The 14,071-nt window shown below is 44.2% G+C and overlaps 1 protein-coding gene across 15 annotated transcripts in view; it reads right to left on the minus strand.

Annotated features, from left to right (window-relative positions):
* The window catches only part of Phactr1 (phosphatase and actin regulator 1), a 438,973-nt gene that overhangs the window by 171,719 nt on the left and 253,183 nt on the right, over positions 1-14,071 (minus strand). For all 15 annotated transcript variants that reach the window (XM_075969812.1, XM_075969805.1, XM_075969815.1 and 12 more), the window contains one exon: positions 1,145-1,309. In XM_075969812.1, the coding sequence (XP_075825927.1) occupies positions 1,145-1,309 (165 nt within the window). The remainder of the gene's footprint in view (positions 1-1,144; positions 1,310-14,071) is intronic.

The raw sequence follows: 14,071 nt of genomic DNA on the forward strand, positions 1-14,071 counted from the left end.
GGGACTTAAAGCTTCTGTGACCATGAAAAATAAACATCTTTGGTTTAAGCCATTTAGTGGGTAGTATTTTGGTATAGCAACCCAAGACTACCACAAAAATCAAATGCGATCTGCACACATTTCCTACCATCTCCTCTAAAACCAACAGGATAAAACTCCTTGTCAGTCTGGCGGTGGTGACGCACACCTTTAATCACAGCACTCAGGAGGCAGAGGCAGGCTGATCTCTGTGAGTTCAAGACCAGCCTGATCTACAAAAGCTAGCACCAGGACAGACTCCACAGCTACAGAGAAACCCTGCCTCGAAAAACCACAAAACAAACAAACTCCTTGTCGTTGTCTACACATTTTTCTCTTCACATCCTCGTGTTCTTAAAAACAGCTGCCTGTTTTGCTCATTGAGTCTCCACAAACAAAAATTCATGTAAAGGACTGATTCTTATCCTCCTGTTTTGTTGATGAGGAAGCTGAGGTGCAGGTAAATAAACCAAACAAGCTCCTATAACCAGCAAGTACCAGAACCTGGATCTGAACCCAGGAAGCCTGGCTCCAGGAATGACGACTTGCGGCTGAGCTTATCTCCCCCAACATTTCCCAGCTGGCCACTGAGCTATGAAATGCATGGCTAACTTCACATTGCGGTGAGAATTCACTTCCATCATTTGTTTTTCTGCCTAGTCCAAGAATCACTTATTCATGATTCTTCCTCCATGAAATAACCCGATCTTATCTGCCAACGACCGTACATAAGTCATTTTCTGCTGGGTGTTGACTTTTACTGGAGCAGTGACAATCGGTGAATAATAAGAAATGGATTGTCAGGGCTGGAGTGAAATTATTCAATTATAGAAAAGGTGGAATTCCAAGTCCAGATTATTTATAGATCAAACAAAAGCAGTCATTTTTAAATTAAAAAATATCCAACAAGAGAAAAGAAAAACCTCCATGAGAGAAGGGACAGCAAGCAGCTGAGGCTTAAAATCCAGTCCTCACCATATCAGCAATTATTAAAGGCGACAGCAATCGCAAGGCTGGAGTCTCTGCTTTGGGTCAGACAGCTGATGGAAATCAAATCCTCCAGATTAAGACGCAAAGTTTAACTCAACGAACAGCCAATGAGAAAGAAGGCCAGCAGCCACCTTACCTGCTGATGTGTGCTTGAACTTTTCGCTTTTCTTCTTCCTCCATTTCCAAGGCTTGAAAATCCTTCCCAGATTGGCAAATTTACTCCTCCTCCGGATAGGTGGGGTGTGTGTACCAGGGACCAGCGAGTCAGAACGCATGGCCGCCAGCCTCTCCACTTCCTCGGCTTGTTTTTCCCAAGAAAGCGATTGGAAATAAAGAGAAGGGGGGAAAGTGTTAAAACGGGAGCCTCACAGATGGCCAGCTTTTCCATGGTGACAGATAACAGAGACCATGTGACTTGAGTTCCCTTTGCCTTTTGGAATGGAAGTCATACCGACGTGTTCTGAAAGCTTGGGGACAGTCGGCCAAACCCTAGAGATCTAGAACACCTTTACTGAATTTGCTAATATTTAAAGAGGCAGGTTCTTATGGCGACATACAGGCTGGTCCCAGCCTCCTAGTTTCAAGCAACACTCCTGCTTCAGCCTCCTGAGTAGCTAGGATTATAGGCATGCCACCACCATCCCAATCAAATGTATTCATCCTTGACTAAGGTGACAGGGAAGGAAGAGGATGAAGATGTCAGGGGTTCACCCGGCAGGTGACAGAACTCCCCAGAGGCCATCTGAAGACTCACAGGGGAGTTGGTGTAACTATTAGTGTAGTAGTTTCTCACCCAATATATGGCGGATATATATATATGTATGTATGTATGTATGTATGTATGTATGTATTTGCTGGTTGAGAAGAAGGGAGGAAGAAAGCATCATCTGCTTTCTGTTCTGGTGCTGCTGTCTCCACCACCCACTGCTTGCTGCTTTTACTGCCCTGCTGCTGGATTCAGGCTCTCGAAGCACTGAGATTTGGACAGGCAGCGTTCCCCTCCTTTGATAAATGGGCAATATTAAAATCATTCACACTTCCATTAGAGTTTTCCAATGGCCTCACTTCCTTTTATCCTGGAGCCTTGCTTTAAAATGTTTCTAGGCTGTGAGCCCTGGGAAACTAATAGCCATATTGTTATAGTTTGGATTTGGAGTGTTCCTCCAAAGTCCGATGCGTTAAGCTTGGTCTCCAGTCTGTGGCACTATCAGGAGGTGGTGCAATCTTTAGAAGTGGGGCCCATTGGGAGGAAGTTCAGGGGTGTGCCCTTGAACAGGGTATTCCAACTTTTCCTCTTCCCGTCTCTTTGCTTCCTGGCAGTTGGGTGAGCGGGCAGCTTTCATCTACCATATTATTCCTATCTTCATAAGAAGTTGTTCCCTACTCTCTGGCATCAGACGCAGTCCTTGAGAGCTTGACCATGGGTCTGGAGAGTTTGCCTGTTGGGGTTTGAACATGCTTTTGACATAGGACTGCCCTTCACTCACAAATACTGGTGGAATCAACTATGTGCCACAGGGCATCCTGGGGCAGTCATACTGGTGAGAAGAGACAACATGGCAGTTTCCGAGCGGCAGGATTTAAGGGTTACGGATGCATCTGGGCAGCATGTAGAGATCAAAGTCTATTCACAGGTCACATGACTGACTGACTGAGCGACCTGAAGGGCAGGAGATGGATTATTCTCAATGTCCAGATTTAGGACAGCAGAATGGAAACCTTCATTATTAACACAAAGAACACAGGGGGAGGCACAATTTTGGGGGTGGGGACAACAATGATTGAACATAAAGAGGGCACTTCAACTACAGGTGCTCTCAGACTGAGGACTGTCACCAATTAAAATGCCATTCAATTCCAAACACACTGACTGCATGCGACCTACGAGGTATTACTGCTTAGCAGTAGAGAGAACTGCAGAGCACTGCTGTTTCCCCTTGTGGCTGACTTACAAGAAACGGTCCCTGATGCTGAGCATTGCCAGAGAGGATCTGACCCAGCATTAGCAGCCAAGGAACAGATCTCAATGAAAAAGGCAAAGTACGGTTTCTACTTCATATATCACCTTTACACCATGTAAGTTGAAAGACCCAAAATCTAACCAGGTATAGCTGGGGACCATCTGTATGATTCAACACAGATGACTCTTCTTCCTCATTGTCTGATCAATTGACTACTTAATACTATGACGGACACTGTGGTCACTTCTGGGGAAGACAAAACCATGAACTAGATGTACTCATGAAGCACATGAAAGGAGCAGAGGAGACAGGGGTCGGTGTGTCCGTCACTGCAACAGGGGCATCCAGCCTAAAATCTAAGAGACAAATGTTCATTCTCAGCGCTGGAGAGGCCCCTGGAGAGAGCTCATGTTTCCAGGTTTTGATAGAGAAAAGCAATTTTCTCTCATGGAAAAAAAATAGAGAGAAGCAGATGCCTGGCAGAAGAACACACCCACGAGGGTTAAAAACATGACCCATCTTGGAACAAAAAGGGGCTGAATCCAGCAGTGACATCAATGGAGAGCATCTCTCTGACTCTGCCTTTTTTCTGCATTCCGATTAGTTTTCTTCACCTAACTCCATTTTGGTCCATAGGCCAATTAACCTAACTCCATTCTTCCCTGCCACAGGCCAAAGCAGCTTTGTTATTAATCAATGGTAATAAAACATATCCATAGCATACAGAGGGGAATCCCACATCATATCCCTGCAGCAGACAAGGAGAGGCGCCAAAGAGAATAATCAGAAGGCTTCTGTACTCACGTTCTCTAGTACCTAGGAAGGCAGTGCCAGAAATTCAGAAATAACAGTTGTGATTCAAGCAGGGGCATGCCGAAGGAAGAATGACTAAAGTTTGGGGTTTTCATGACAATGATGTAATGTCTTTAAATAAACACTGATGAGAAAGGAAGAAGTAGAAGATATTGGCAGCTCAATGTCAAGGGCTTTGGGCCCAGATAGTATGACTTTTTTCCCCCCAAAGGTTGAATTTTATAACCCAAGGTTTTGGGGAACTATTTTAGGAAATTTTCCAGGTGGGAGAGCAGAAACAATCTCATCTTTAGGGCACATTGCAGGATTCAGGATACTGGGAAGAGGGTGAGAAGTTTAGGGAATGGGGTTTCCAGGAAGGAGAAGAGAAGGAGGGGTCAGCACGCACACCAGCGCTCAGCACCTCAAGTCTTTATGCAGTGCTGTTGAAAGTCTTAACGGAGGCTCGCATCGGGTCAGACCTAGGCAGAAAGGAGATTCCTCCAGCAGCCCTGGGGAGGGCAGATGGAGGCTGAGGGAAGAAGATGAAGGTTTGGGAGATTTTCTATTAGGATGCATTGCAGATCATCAAGAAGGCGTTAAAACTAAAAAGAAATTAAAAGCAGGCTATAATAAAAATTGAAAAAGAAGCCAACTAGAATGGGCAAAATGATCCGTGGGGCAGCAGCGCGTTTGGACCTCCTTGCCTTTAGACGGTATCAGCTGCTTGAGTTGCCATTGCTGCAGTGGCAGCAGCTGGGTTGGATTTCTGATAGAGTTTAGTTCTGGATGTAGGAGAAGTTAAGTAGCTCCCCTCCATGTCCTCGGTTAGCAGCTCATGCCCCCAGGTTCCTGTCCTGTTTGTGTTCCTCGGCAATGGACTGTGGCCAAGTATTGTGAGCTGAGATAAACTCTTTCCTCAAGTTGCTTTTGGTCACGTGTTGCACTACGGCAATAGGACAGTGACTGAAGTTGTTCTCAGCTGCATCTTTAAGCAATGGATGATAAAAATGGTTCAGAAATTGTTGCATTAAAATAATTGCAACCAATTAGGAGGGCTTTTGTAAACCCAGAGTGGCAAGCAGCAGAGAAAATATTTAAAAGGCATAATTATAAGTCTAGTTAAACGAAACCTTGATAAGTGTATTATTAAACTCAAGATACTTAGCCCATAAGTGCAGGAGATTGCTGAGCCAACCACGTTTAATTAATTTGTACTTTAATCACTCACGCTACATTTTCATCTATTCATCTGGTGACAGAGGCTAGTGCTCAACCTGACTGCTCTGCTATCAGATAATGACACTGGAAGGCACAAGGCCAACTTGTGAATACAGTTTAAAAAAAGGAAGAAAACCAAAACAGAACAGAGATCAGAATCAAGTACTCTCCTGACTCAGGGATGTGAGAGATAATAGGATAAAGGCAAGAGGAAGGGGAGGGGTGTGGGCCAGAAGTATTGTCGAAATCAACTGCCTTCAACACACATCACAGAAAGCCTGCTTTGCTCAAGCTCTCTGTTCTCAATCTCAAGGATAGCTTTATCAGGCAGCTGGGGAGGGGAAGGACACTCATCCACACAAGAATCAACTCCAGGGTCTGATACAGGAAGGGGAATGATGAACCAAGGGACGGGAAGCCAGGCAGCTGAGCTAGCTCAGAGCCTGCCGACAGAGGGAGGCCTGGGCTAATATCTCCTAGGGGCTTACCAGCAGCAGATCCAAGGGGATAGTCTTTAATAGGCAGCTAGGTCTTCCTGTATGACTACCAGATTTTGTCTGGTCTACAGGGAAATGGTTGGAAGATGTTGTTTTTCTTTCTACTTAGAAATTCAGGAAGTGGTCTCCTATGTCCATGTGTTGTACATACTGGCTTTGGGGGAGCCTAGGCAGTTTGGATGCTCACCTTACTAGACCTAGATGGAGGTGGGTGGTTCTTGGACTTCCCACAGGTCAGGGAACCCTGATTGCTCTTTGGGCTGATGAGGGAGGGGGACTTGATCCGGGGAGGGGGACTTGATCGGGGGAGGAGGAGGGAAATAGGAGGCGGTGGCGGGGAGGAGGCAGAAATCTTTAATAAATAAATAAATTTAAAAAAAATACAAAAAAAGCAAAAAATTAAAAAAAAATCCAAAAAAAAAAAGAAATTCAAGAAAGGTCATATTTGACTTCTGCACGATTTTAGTTCAGATGAACCCAAAACATCTGGTGCTGTGTCCAACCCTTCGTGTGACCTGGGGCACTCTGTGGGCACGTGTTGACAATAGGTGGGTACAGCACTTCACCTGGCATCCTTACCGTTGTATTTCTCAGGGTGGCTCAGCTATAGAAAGGCCCCTCCCCTCTTGAGCTTTCCCCCTCTCCATGCTGGAGTGTCTACTGGCTTGGTCCTGGGCAGCCCCAGCTGCATGCGTGAGTTCATGAGGCCAACAACTGTGTCACTTCCAGACGACATTGTTCTTGCAGAAGTCCTTCTACCCCTCTGACTCTGAAATTTTTCTGTCCCATCTTCTGCAGTGTCCCCAGAACCTGGGTGTGTGATATGGAGGCTCCATTTAGGGGAGGAGGGGTGGCCTGGGAGAAGTTGGAGTGGAGGAGTAGGGGGGTATATGATCTAAATTCACTGTATATATGTCTGAAATTATAAAGAAAACAATAATAAAATGCCCCCTTTGAGGATGGCACCTATGGTCCAGTGAGCAGAAATTGTACAGCCTCCAACTGGGCCACAGGTCAGAAGGAAGCCATGTTCTGTGCTATTTGATGTCTATCTGGAGAGGAGAGAGACAGAAGGAGCAGGACATGTGGACCTCTTGAGAGGCTGTCCCTATGTGCCAAGTGGATGATCCAAACCAAAACCCGAACAGGGTTTTCTGTTTCTTATCTAGACAGGTCAGTACTTCCCTCAGGTTTTGACGGGAGCAACAATGGCAGGGGTAGTGAGGATGAGGATGATGATAATGACACCACCAAGGACTCAAGTGTTTGGATCTGAGATGTCCCCCAAAGGCCCGTGTGGTCAAGGCTTGGTCCCACATGGTGGCATTTTTAGGACAATGCGGAATCTTTCAGAGGTATGGCACAGTGAGAAGAAAGGTTTCTGGGAATTTTTACTGAGGGGGAGGGTGGTCAGAGCCCTGACCCCCTCCCATCTCCATCTTTGCTTCCTGCCATAAAGTAAGCAGACTTTCTGAGCCTCCACCACACTGCCCTGACTCAGCCCAGGTCCATTGTGACAGGATCCTGTAAGTATGAAATCTCTGAAGGCATAGACCAAATTAAAACTTCCCTCTTTTTTTTTTTTTTACCCAAATAAGACCAGCACAAGATCAGTCCCATCAACACTCCATCATGGGTAGGGGTAGGCTCATGGGACTCTATGTCTCCTTGGGAAGGTCTGGGCAGTGGATGTTTGCTTGGGTAGGGGAGCCAGTTGGCTTGGTGGTAGAGCCACAGGTAGATTGCCTGTACTTCATCAAACACACCCCATGCCAAGTTCATGCAGACAGCTCTAATTAGACTTAGTGCCTCACCAAAAGAAATATAAAAGTAGACGCTGGCTGCTTGGAAAGTAAAAGAACATTTAACCAGAGAGGGAGGGGGCAAAATAGACTAATTAGTAGTAAAAGCTGATCAGATGAAATGGTACGCATGCATAAAATTATAAAAGCAAAACAGGCCCTTTCCTTCTTGTAAGTTGATTTAATTCAAGTATTTGACACAGCGGTAGAAAACACAATGACAACGATGCCAGGGACAATGATGATGGTGACAGGACCAGTATTAATGGCGGCTGCTATTTCTTAGCCACTGCATCCGTGCCAGCCCTGAGCCAAGCACTTGTATTAACTACATCACCTTCCGAAACCCTCACCCTGCTCTCCGAGTCTGGGTCACACAGTGTCCCCACTGTACGACTGGGAAAATACTGGGAGGGGCTAATGAGTAGGAAGCAATAACTGCCCAGAAGCAAAGAAACGCGTGCTTTTTAATTAAGACATGCCTATTTTTAAAACATCTCCCCACTGTGTGAAGGTCTGGCTCGTCAAGTCTGTGTCACTGACCAAGTAGGAGGGCTCCAGGGCTGAGGAAAGCCATGGGCTTCTGGACATGAAAAGGTTACAAAGCAGATGCCAGTATGAACAGATTTGACAGGCGCATAATCTTACCCTAAAATGCATCCTATGCCTACCTGTCTGTAGGTTCTGTGGAGGATGCCCACACTGGGACACCAGGACCTGAGGGGCTGTAGGACATTGTCTACCAAGGGCCTTTGCTATGAACTATGGTTAGAAGACAAGAAGATACCTGTTTAGACGGGAATAAGCTTGCACCTGCTTCCCTTAGAAAATGTTACACGTCATGTACAGTGAAAAGACTGCTAATTTTGAAGCCAAGATGGCGCGGGTTCAGATTTACCACCTGGGGGATCCTGGTGGACTTGAGTTCTTTTTCACCTCCATCAGGTGACAACAGCTTCATTCTAGGGAGGTCGCAAAGAACCTGGCTTTAATTCTAACACTAGACATAGGCATGAGGCCCTGTGCTAGCCAGTTACCTTCTCCCTGCGATGATTCACTCAAGAATGAGATCAACCAATGAGACTCAGTTCAGGATCTTGCTGAGACTCTTAACAGACTAGATGTGCTACCACCATAGTCAGTAAAGGAGCTGAAAACGGAAAACTCTTTAGCTTTGGTTAATAGTGAATGAACCTCATAGTCCCCAAACAGCCCATAAGCTTCAAGAAGGTATGATTTTGTTAAGAAGGTATGATCTTGTTATGTCAACCACTTTCCATTTCCTGGAATGACAAGGTTGTTTCTAGTCCATGACCACAGGCTTGAGGAATGCAGAGCACAGATAAAAGGCCAGACAACTAGGTTCCCTACGATTACACAGACTCAGTGTTAAAACCATCAAGATGCCTAGATGCTGTCAGCAGAGTTCCTCCTGAGACGGTCAACATGAAAGTCCAGTTTCAGCTCCAGGAATTTAACCTTCAACCACTGACGTGTGTAATGACTACAGAATCCTACCAAACAGGCTCTCATTTGATCCGCAGAATGTGAGTGACCTGGGAACAGAGCTTGGCTGTTTAACTTGTGAATGAACGTGTAAGACACGTGTTAATCCACAGACAATCCTCAGCTAACGTGAACTCTTTGTTCTCAGGTCTAATGTTCTTGCAGTGAAATAATTTGTGCCTTCCAGAGTCAAGTCAAGCCTCAGCTAAGACTGGCTTCTCCTACAGAGGTCAGTGAATTCTTTCTCTTAAGTCAGACAATAAACACACTGTTGGCTTCATGGACCAGACAAGTGTCCTTTGTAATTGCACAATTCTGATATTGCCCCTGAAGGCAGTCATAGGCCAATCTATACAGTGGGCAGCACAGTGTTCTAATACAACCTTATTTATAAAAAACAAGCAGCTGGTTCTCAGAACCACATGCTCAAACACTTGTCCTGTAGCTCAGAGCTTCAGGTGATCTTCCTGATGTGTTGTGGGGAGAGGCTTCCTTAGAATTGAGTCAAGGCAGGAGAAGAGAGCAGAGAAAGACTTGATGACAAGACACTGTTATGTCACATGGAACCTTGAATCCCACAGAACTTGAAACTATTCAATCCCTGGACACCTTTCTCACGAGTCAATAGCTCCCTTCCCCAGTTAGGTTAGACTGTGTTAGGGCCCTCTCTTACCTGCAAATCAAAGGAAACGGCATGGAATTCTTAAAACCATACACAATCTCACCTGAGCTAAGAGTCTCCAAAGCGGTAAATCACAAAATCTACTGTCTCTGTAAAGGAGGGATGGTGCCAACTTAGAAGGATTACCAGGTGTTTTGAGCTAGGTCATAATGTTCCCATAGGCCGAGTGTTTAAGGTACAGTATCAGCTGGTGGTCCTTCTGGCACGTGGTGAAACTGTCAAGAGGTGAGGCCCGCTGGGAGGAAGCTAGGACCATGGAGCCATGGCCTGGAGGGGGATTTTGCAATCCCACTCCTTCCTGTCTCTGTGCTTTCTGGTCACTGTGAGGTGGGCACTGTTACTCTGCCACGTGCCTTCTGCTGTGGTGTTCTGATGCTCTATGACAGTTCCTCAAACAACCGTGCTAGAGACCATGGACCAAAACGTTTGACACCAGGGGCCAAATAGATGATGTTTCCTTTAAGTTGATTTTTCTCAGGTACTTTGGCACACCAGTGGAAATCCAACCAACACAGCGGGCAGATCTGAAAGTTCCCTTTGTGGTAGAAAGCATGTGTTTAGGAAGGGCCATCTAAATACAAAAAGGCTCTTGTGGTACCAGGTAGACAATAGGACCAATAACAGCTTCTCTGGGGATGAAGTTTCTTATCCCTTCACTGTCTGCCTGGGTCTTGGGGGAATGATAGAAATTTTGCTTGGTCTCAACTGTGCCTAGAGTTTCCTAACCAGTGACCTCAAACTTCACAGCACATAAGACTATTATCTGAAATGCTGGTTAAAATGTCTGATCCCTCTTCTGTGTAAGAAGTGCTGAACAGGAAATGTGAGTGTCTAATTAGGAGCTCAGGTGTCTTTTGACCTTGACCCCTCAAATCATTGGGAATTCTTTTATAAATCTCAGTGTTCATGTGTTGATTCATTCTAAGTATTAGATTCTCATTCCGTCTCCTTAGGTCTTCAAAACATATTTATCCTGTGGGAATAATTTTTTCTAACTTTATTTCCCTTCCATCATGACTAACATACATTACCTCACATTACAAATTGGCTTTTTAAAGGCTCCAAGGATGTTTGTTATATACCTTTTAAGCTTTCTTTAACTCTTAGTATCCAGAGTCAGTCACAGCTATGACTGGTTGGTGTTTGCCTGTGGGACATTATGAAGGTTTTATATGCCCTAGTATGCCAAATGATGCAATAATGTCTTGTGTGTTGCATTACACATTTGCAAGAAGGAAGACAAAGAGGAGTCCGAGAGATTTGCCCAGAATGTGCCAACTTACAGAGGGAGTTAAAATTCTTGTCTTGGGCTGGTGAGATGGCTCAGTCAGTGGGTAAAGGTGCTTGTTGCCAAATCTAATGATTGGAGTCTGGTTCCAGGAACCCACATTGTAGAAGAAAATAATGACCACAAGATTCCTCATGACTACCACATTATAGGTGAAGCATGCAGACACATGCGTACACACACACACACACACACACACACACACACACACACACTTTAAAGAACACAAAGGATTCCTGAATCTACAGATTGTTCATATGGCTCACACATTGTGTTATGGGAATGGCTTGAAGATGCTCAAGGTCTGTGTGAGGCCCTTTGCAAACAGACTTTCTTGGCATTGATGCTGTTAGGGTTTATATACTCCTAGGCCTTGTATCACCCTTGAGCTCGTTCCGAGATTTCCTGATATCAGCCTGTCTGTGGAGGGCAAGATGCCAGAGAGTCACATGAAAGCTTGCATCCCATTTAAAAACTATTTCTTAGTCTATTTCCTCTTAAGCTCAGAGTTCTCATTTCCTTCCTCGGATGACATGACAGTTTCCTCATGCGGCTCCCAGGAGCTCCCAGACCCGTGTTTCAGGGACATTTATCATTTTTGTGGCAATTATGTGGAATCTAAACACGATTTCTGGGAAGGATATTTTTGCCAAGATATTGAGTCCTGCTAAAATAGCCTTATTTTTTTTCTTCCCTTTCCAGGGGTATGTATTTTAGTTACTATCAATAGCTGTAACTGGGCTTGGCTTGACAAGAAACTTTGTTTGTTTCCTAAAAATTGTACAAGGAATTTTCTAATTCCCTTGTCTCATAATATAGGTAGCTAGTGAGTCCTGTTAGTCCATTCTAGAAGCAAATGGTCTTTCCTTAGTGTCCTATCTGTCCTCTCTCGAGTGACCTTTAATTATTCTTTTGCATGGATGGTGTTAGAATTTTAACACACTATCAATAGGATAAGCCAGTTGTTAATTTTCCCCTCAAGAAGTTTTTGGGGGCTAGAGAGATGGCTCAACACTTAAGAGCATTTGCTGCTCTTGCAGAGGACCCAGGTTTGGTTCCCAGAACCCACGTGACAGTTTAAAACCAGCGATAGCTTAGTTCATCCTCCTCTGGTCTCTGAAACACTATACATTTACACAGTGTATGAACATATATGCATGCAGCAAAATACTCATACATATTAAGTAAAAATAAATAAATCTTTTTTTTAAAAAAGTAAAAAAATGAATTCACCTTCAGCTTAGTGCTAATTTTTTGTATTTTTAAATTTTTAGGACTAAATATATATGGGTCTCAGAATTTGGACTCTGAACATCAAAGCTATAAGTACCTGTTATGACTCAGTGCCCAAACTTTATGCAAATTAACCTCTCAGAACTGTATTTCCTTAACCTCATAATTGGAACAACGGTATTTATTATCCTGATCATATACATCATCATTACGTTAGCATGCAAACCTACAAGTGGCGCTTATTTAATAGGTGATCCATAAATATTGTCTGACCTACATTTTGGTTATTGATTGCTTAGGCCTGCTGCTCTATCTATAGTCACTTGGGGCTGCACCTGAGCCTCCTCAGGGTTTGCAAGGGAGAAGGTGTCTTAGCTGTGTCTTAGCTGGAGGGAATCAAAAAGCACAGTTAATGACTATGAAATGGAACCCTTCCATTCTGTGGAGAATCGCTGCTAACTGAACCGCACAGTCCCACCTGGGACTCCTCCACAAAGTTGCTCAAGGGGAATTTTGCTAGGACTTGGGCTTGCAATCTGTCAACCACCTTTTCCTATTTCCTGGCAATATGGTATTTTAATTGATATAGCATCTTTGCGGTTTTCCTCTAGGTTGCGTAGTGAGAATTGTTGTGACTTTAATTAGATCAAATTGAACGTGTAGTCTCTACTTCTCTTTCCAAAACTTACTATTGACTAGTTAATTTATCTCAGCAGTACTTGGGTAGAATTCAGGGTTGTATGTGTGCTAGGCAAGTGATGTATCACTGGGCCATATTTCCATCTCTTCTTTCCAAGATGCCTGAACACTGATGAGACATTGGGTCTAAGAAAGAAAGCATGGAATTGCAAAGAACAGACTGAATGTCCCAACTCTTGCCCTCATAGCTGTCCCTTCTGGATCTTTAGGGAAGTAGAGTTGTCCTTTTGTATCTACAGGTGCCTTACATACAGAGTTACCTAACTTTGAAAGTATTCAAAAGGACTTGGGCCCTTACTAAACATGTGCACACTTTTTCTTGCCATTATTCCATAAGTAATTCAATATAATGACCATTTACACATCAATGATATCATATTGCATATAATAAGATAGAGATGCTTTGTATCATGTAAAAGCCTCGTGTAGGCTCTTTGAAAATACTACGTCCTTTTACATAAGGAACTTGAGCATGCAAATATTTTGGTATTTATGGGGACCGTGGAGCTAGAGATTATAATGCACTGGCTTGACAAAATGTTTTGAGCATTTATTATAGAACTATTAACAACTGAGGAAAGAGAGGAAATCCTTATTCTTTTAAGTCCTAAAATGAAACCACAAAAAAAAAGCCAACAAGCTCTCATCTTCAGAAGATCAAAACTGAGAATCTACACGCTGAAAGACAGGAACCATGTACCAACATCTACATGCTGAAAGACAGGAATCACTCAGTATCTGCATGATGAAAAGACAGGATCCCTTGGCTTGTGAGACTGGATGATCTTTACGGGCAGTATTCAAACCAAGGCCCTCAACTGTTTCTAAACTCAAGGTCCATTTCCAAAACACCACCAATGTCTGCAGGCATCCCTGACTGCCCAAGACTTATGTCTGCGCACACACACAAAAGAAAACTCATTGAATGTGACTCATGACTGGGAATGTCGAAGCAACATTCAAACTCCAGGACTGAAATACCCCACTGTGACTGCACCCACCCCAGGGGTTCCTGAGCTACTGTCTAAATGGCAGTGTCCTTCCCTTCACCACAGACTCCATGAAAAATAGAGTCTGACTTTGCCTGACATCCTTGTTATTCTCCTAGCCAGTCAAGACAGCGAGGGCCAGGTGGGCTAATGACACACAGCTGTCTCTCCTGATGAGGCTTCTACTTTATCTGTCCAAAAAGAGTCTTTATAGGGTACAGAGCTCAGCAGAGAACAGGTGATCTCTCTATGGGAAGCTGTTCTATGGAGTTCATCAAATAGCCATGCCTGCTACTGGGAAATTATGAAGAAGGGTCCAGCTCTGTCTCTGAAATGCAAGATCTGTGCTACAGCCTTCTCACCAACCCACAGTTTTTGCCTTTGACCCAACTG

This window comes from Microtus pennsylvanicus, chromosome 4 (genome assembly GCF_037038515.1).
Source record: "Microtus pennsylvanicus isolate mMicPen1 chromosome 4, mMicPen1.hap1, whole genome shotgun sequence".
NCBI lineage: Eukaryota > Metazoa > Chordata > Mammalia > Rodentia > Cricetidae > Microtus > Microtus pennsylvanicus.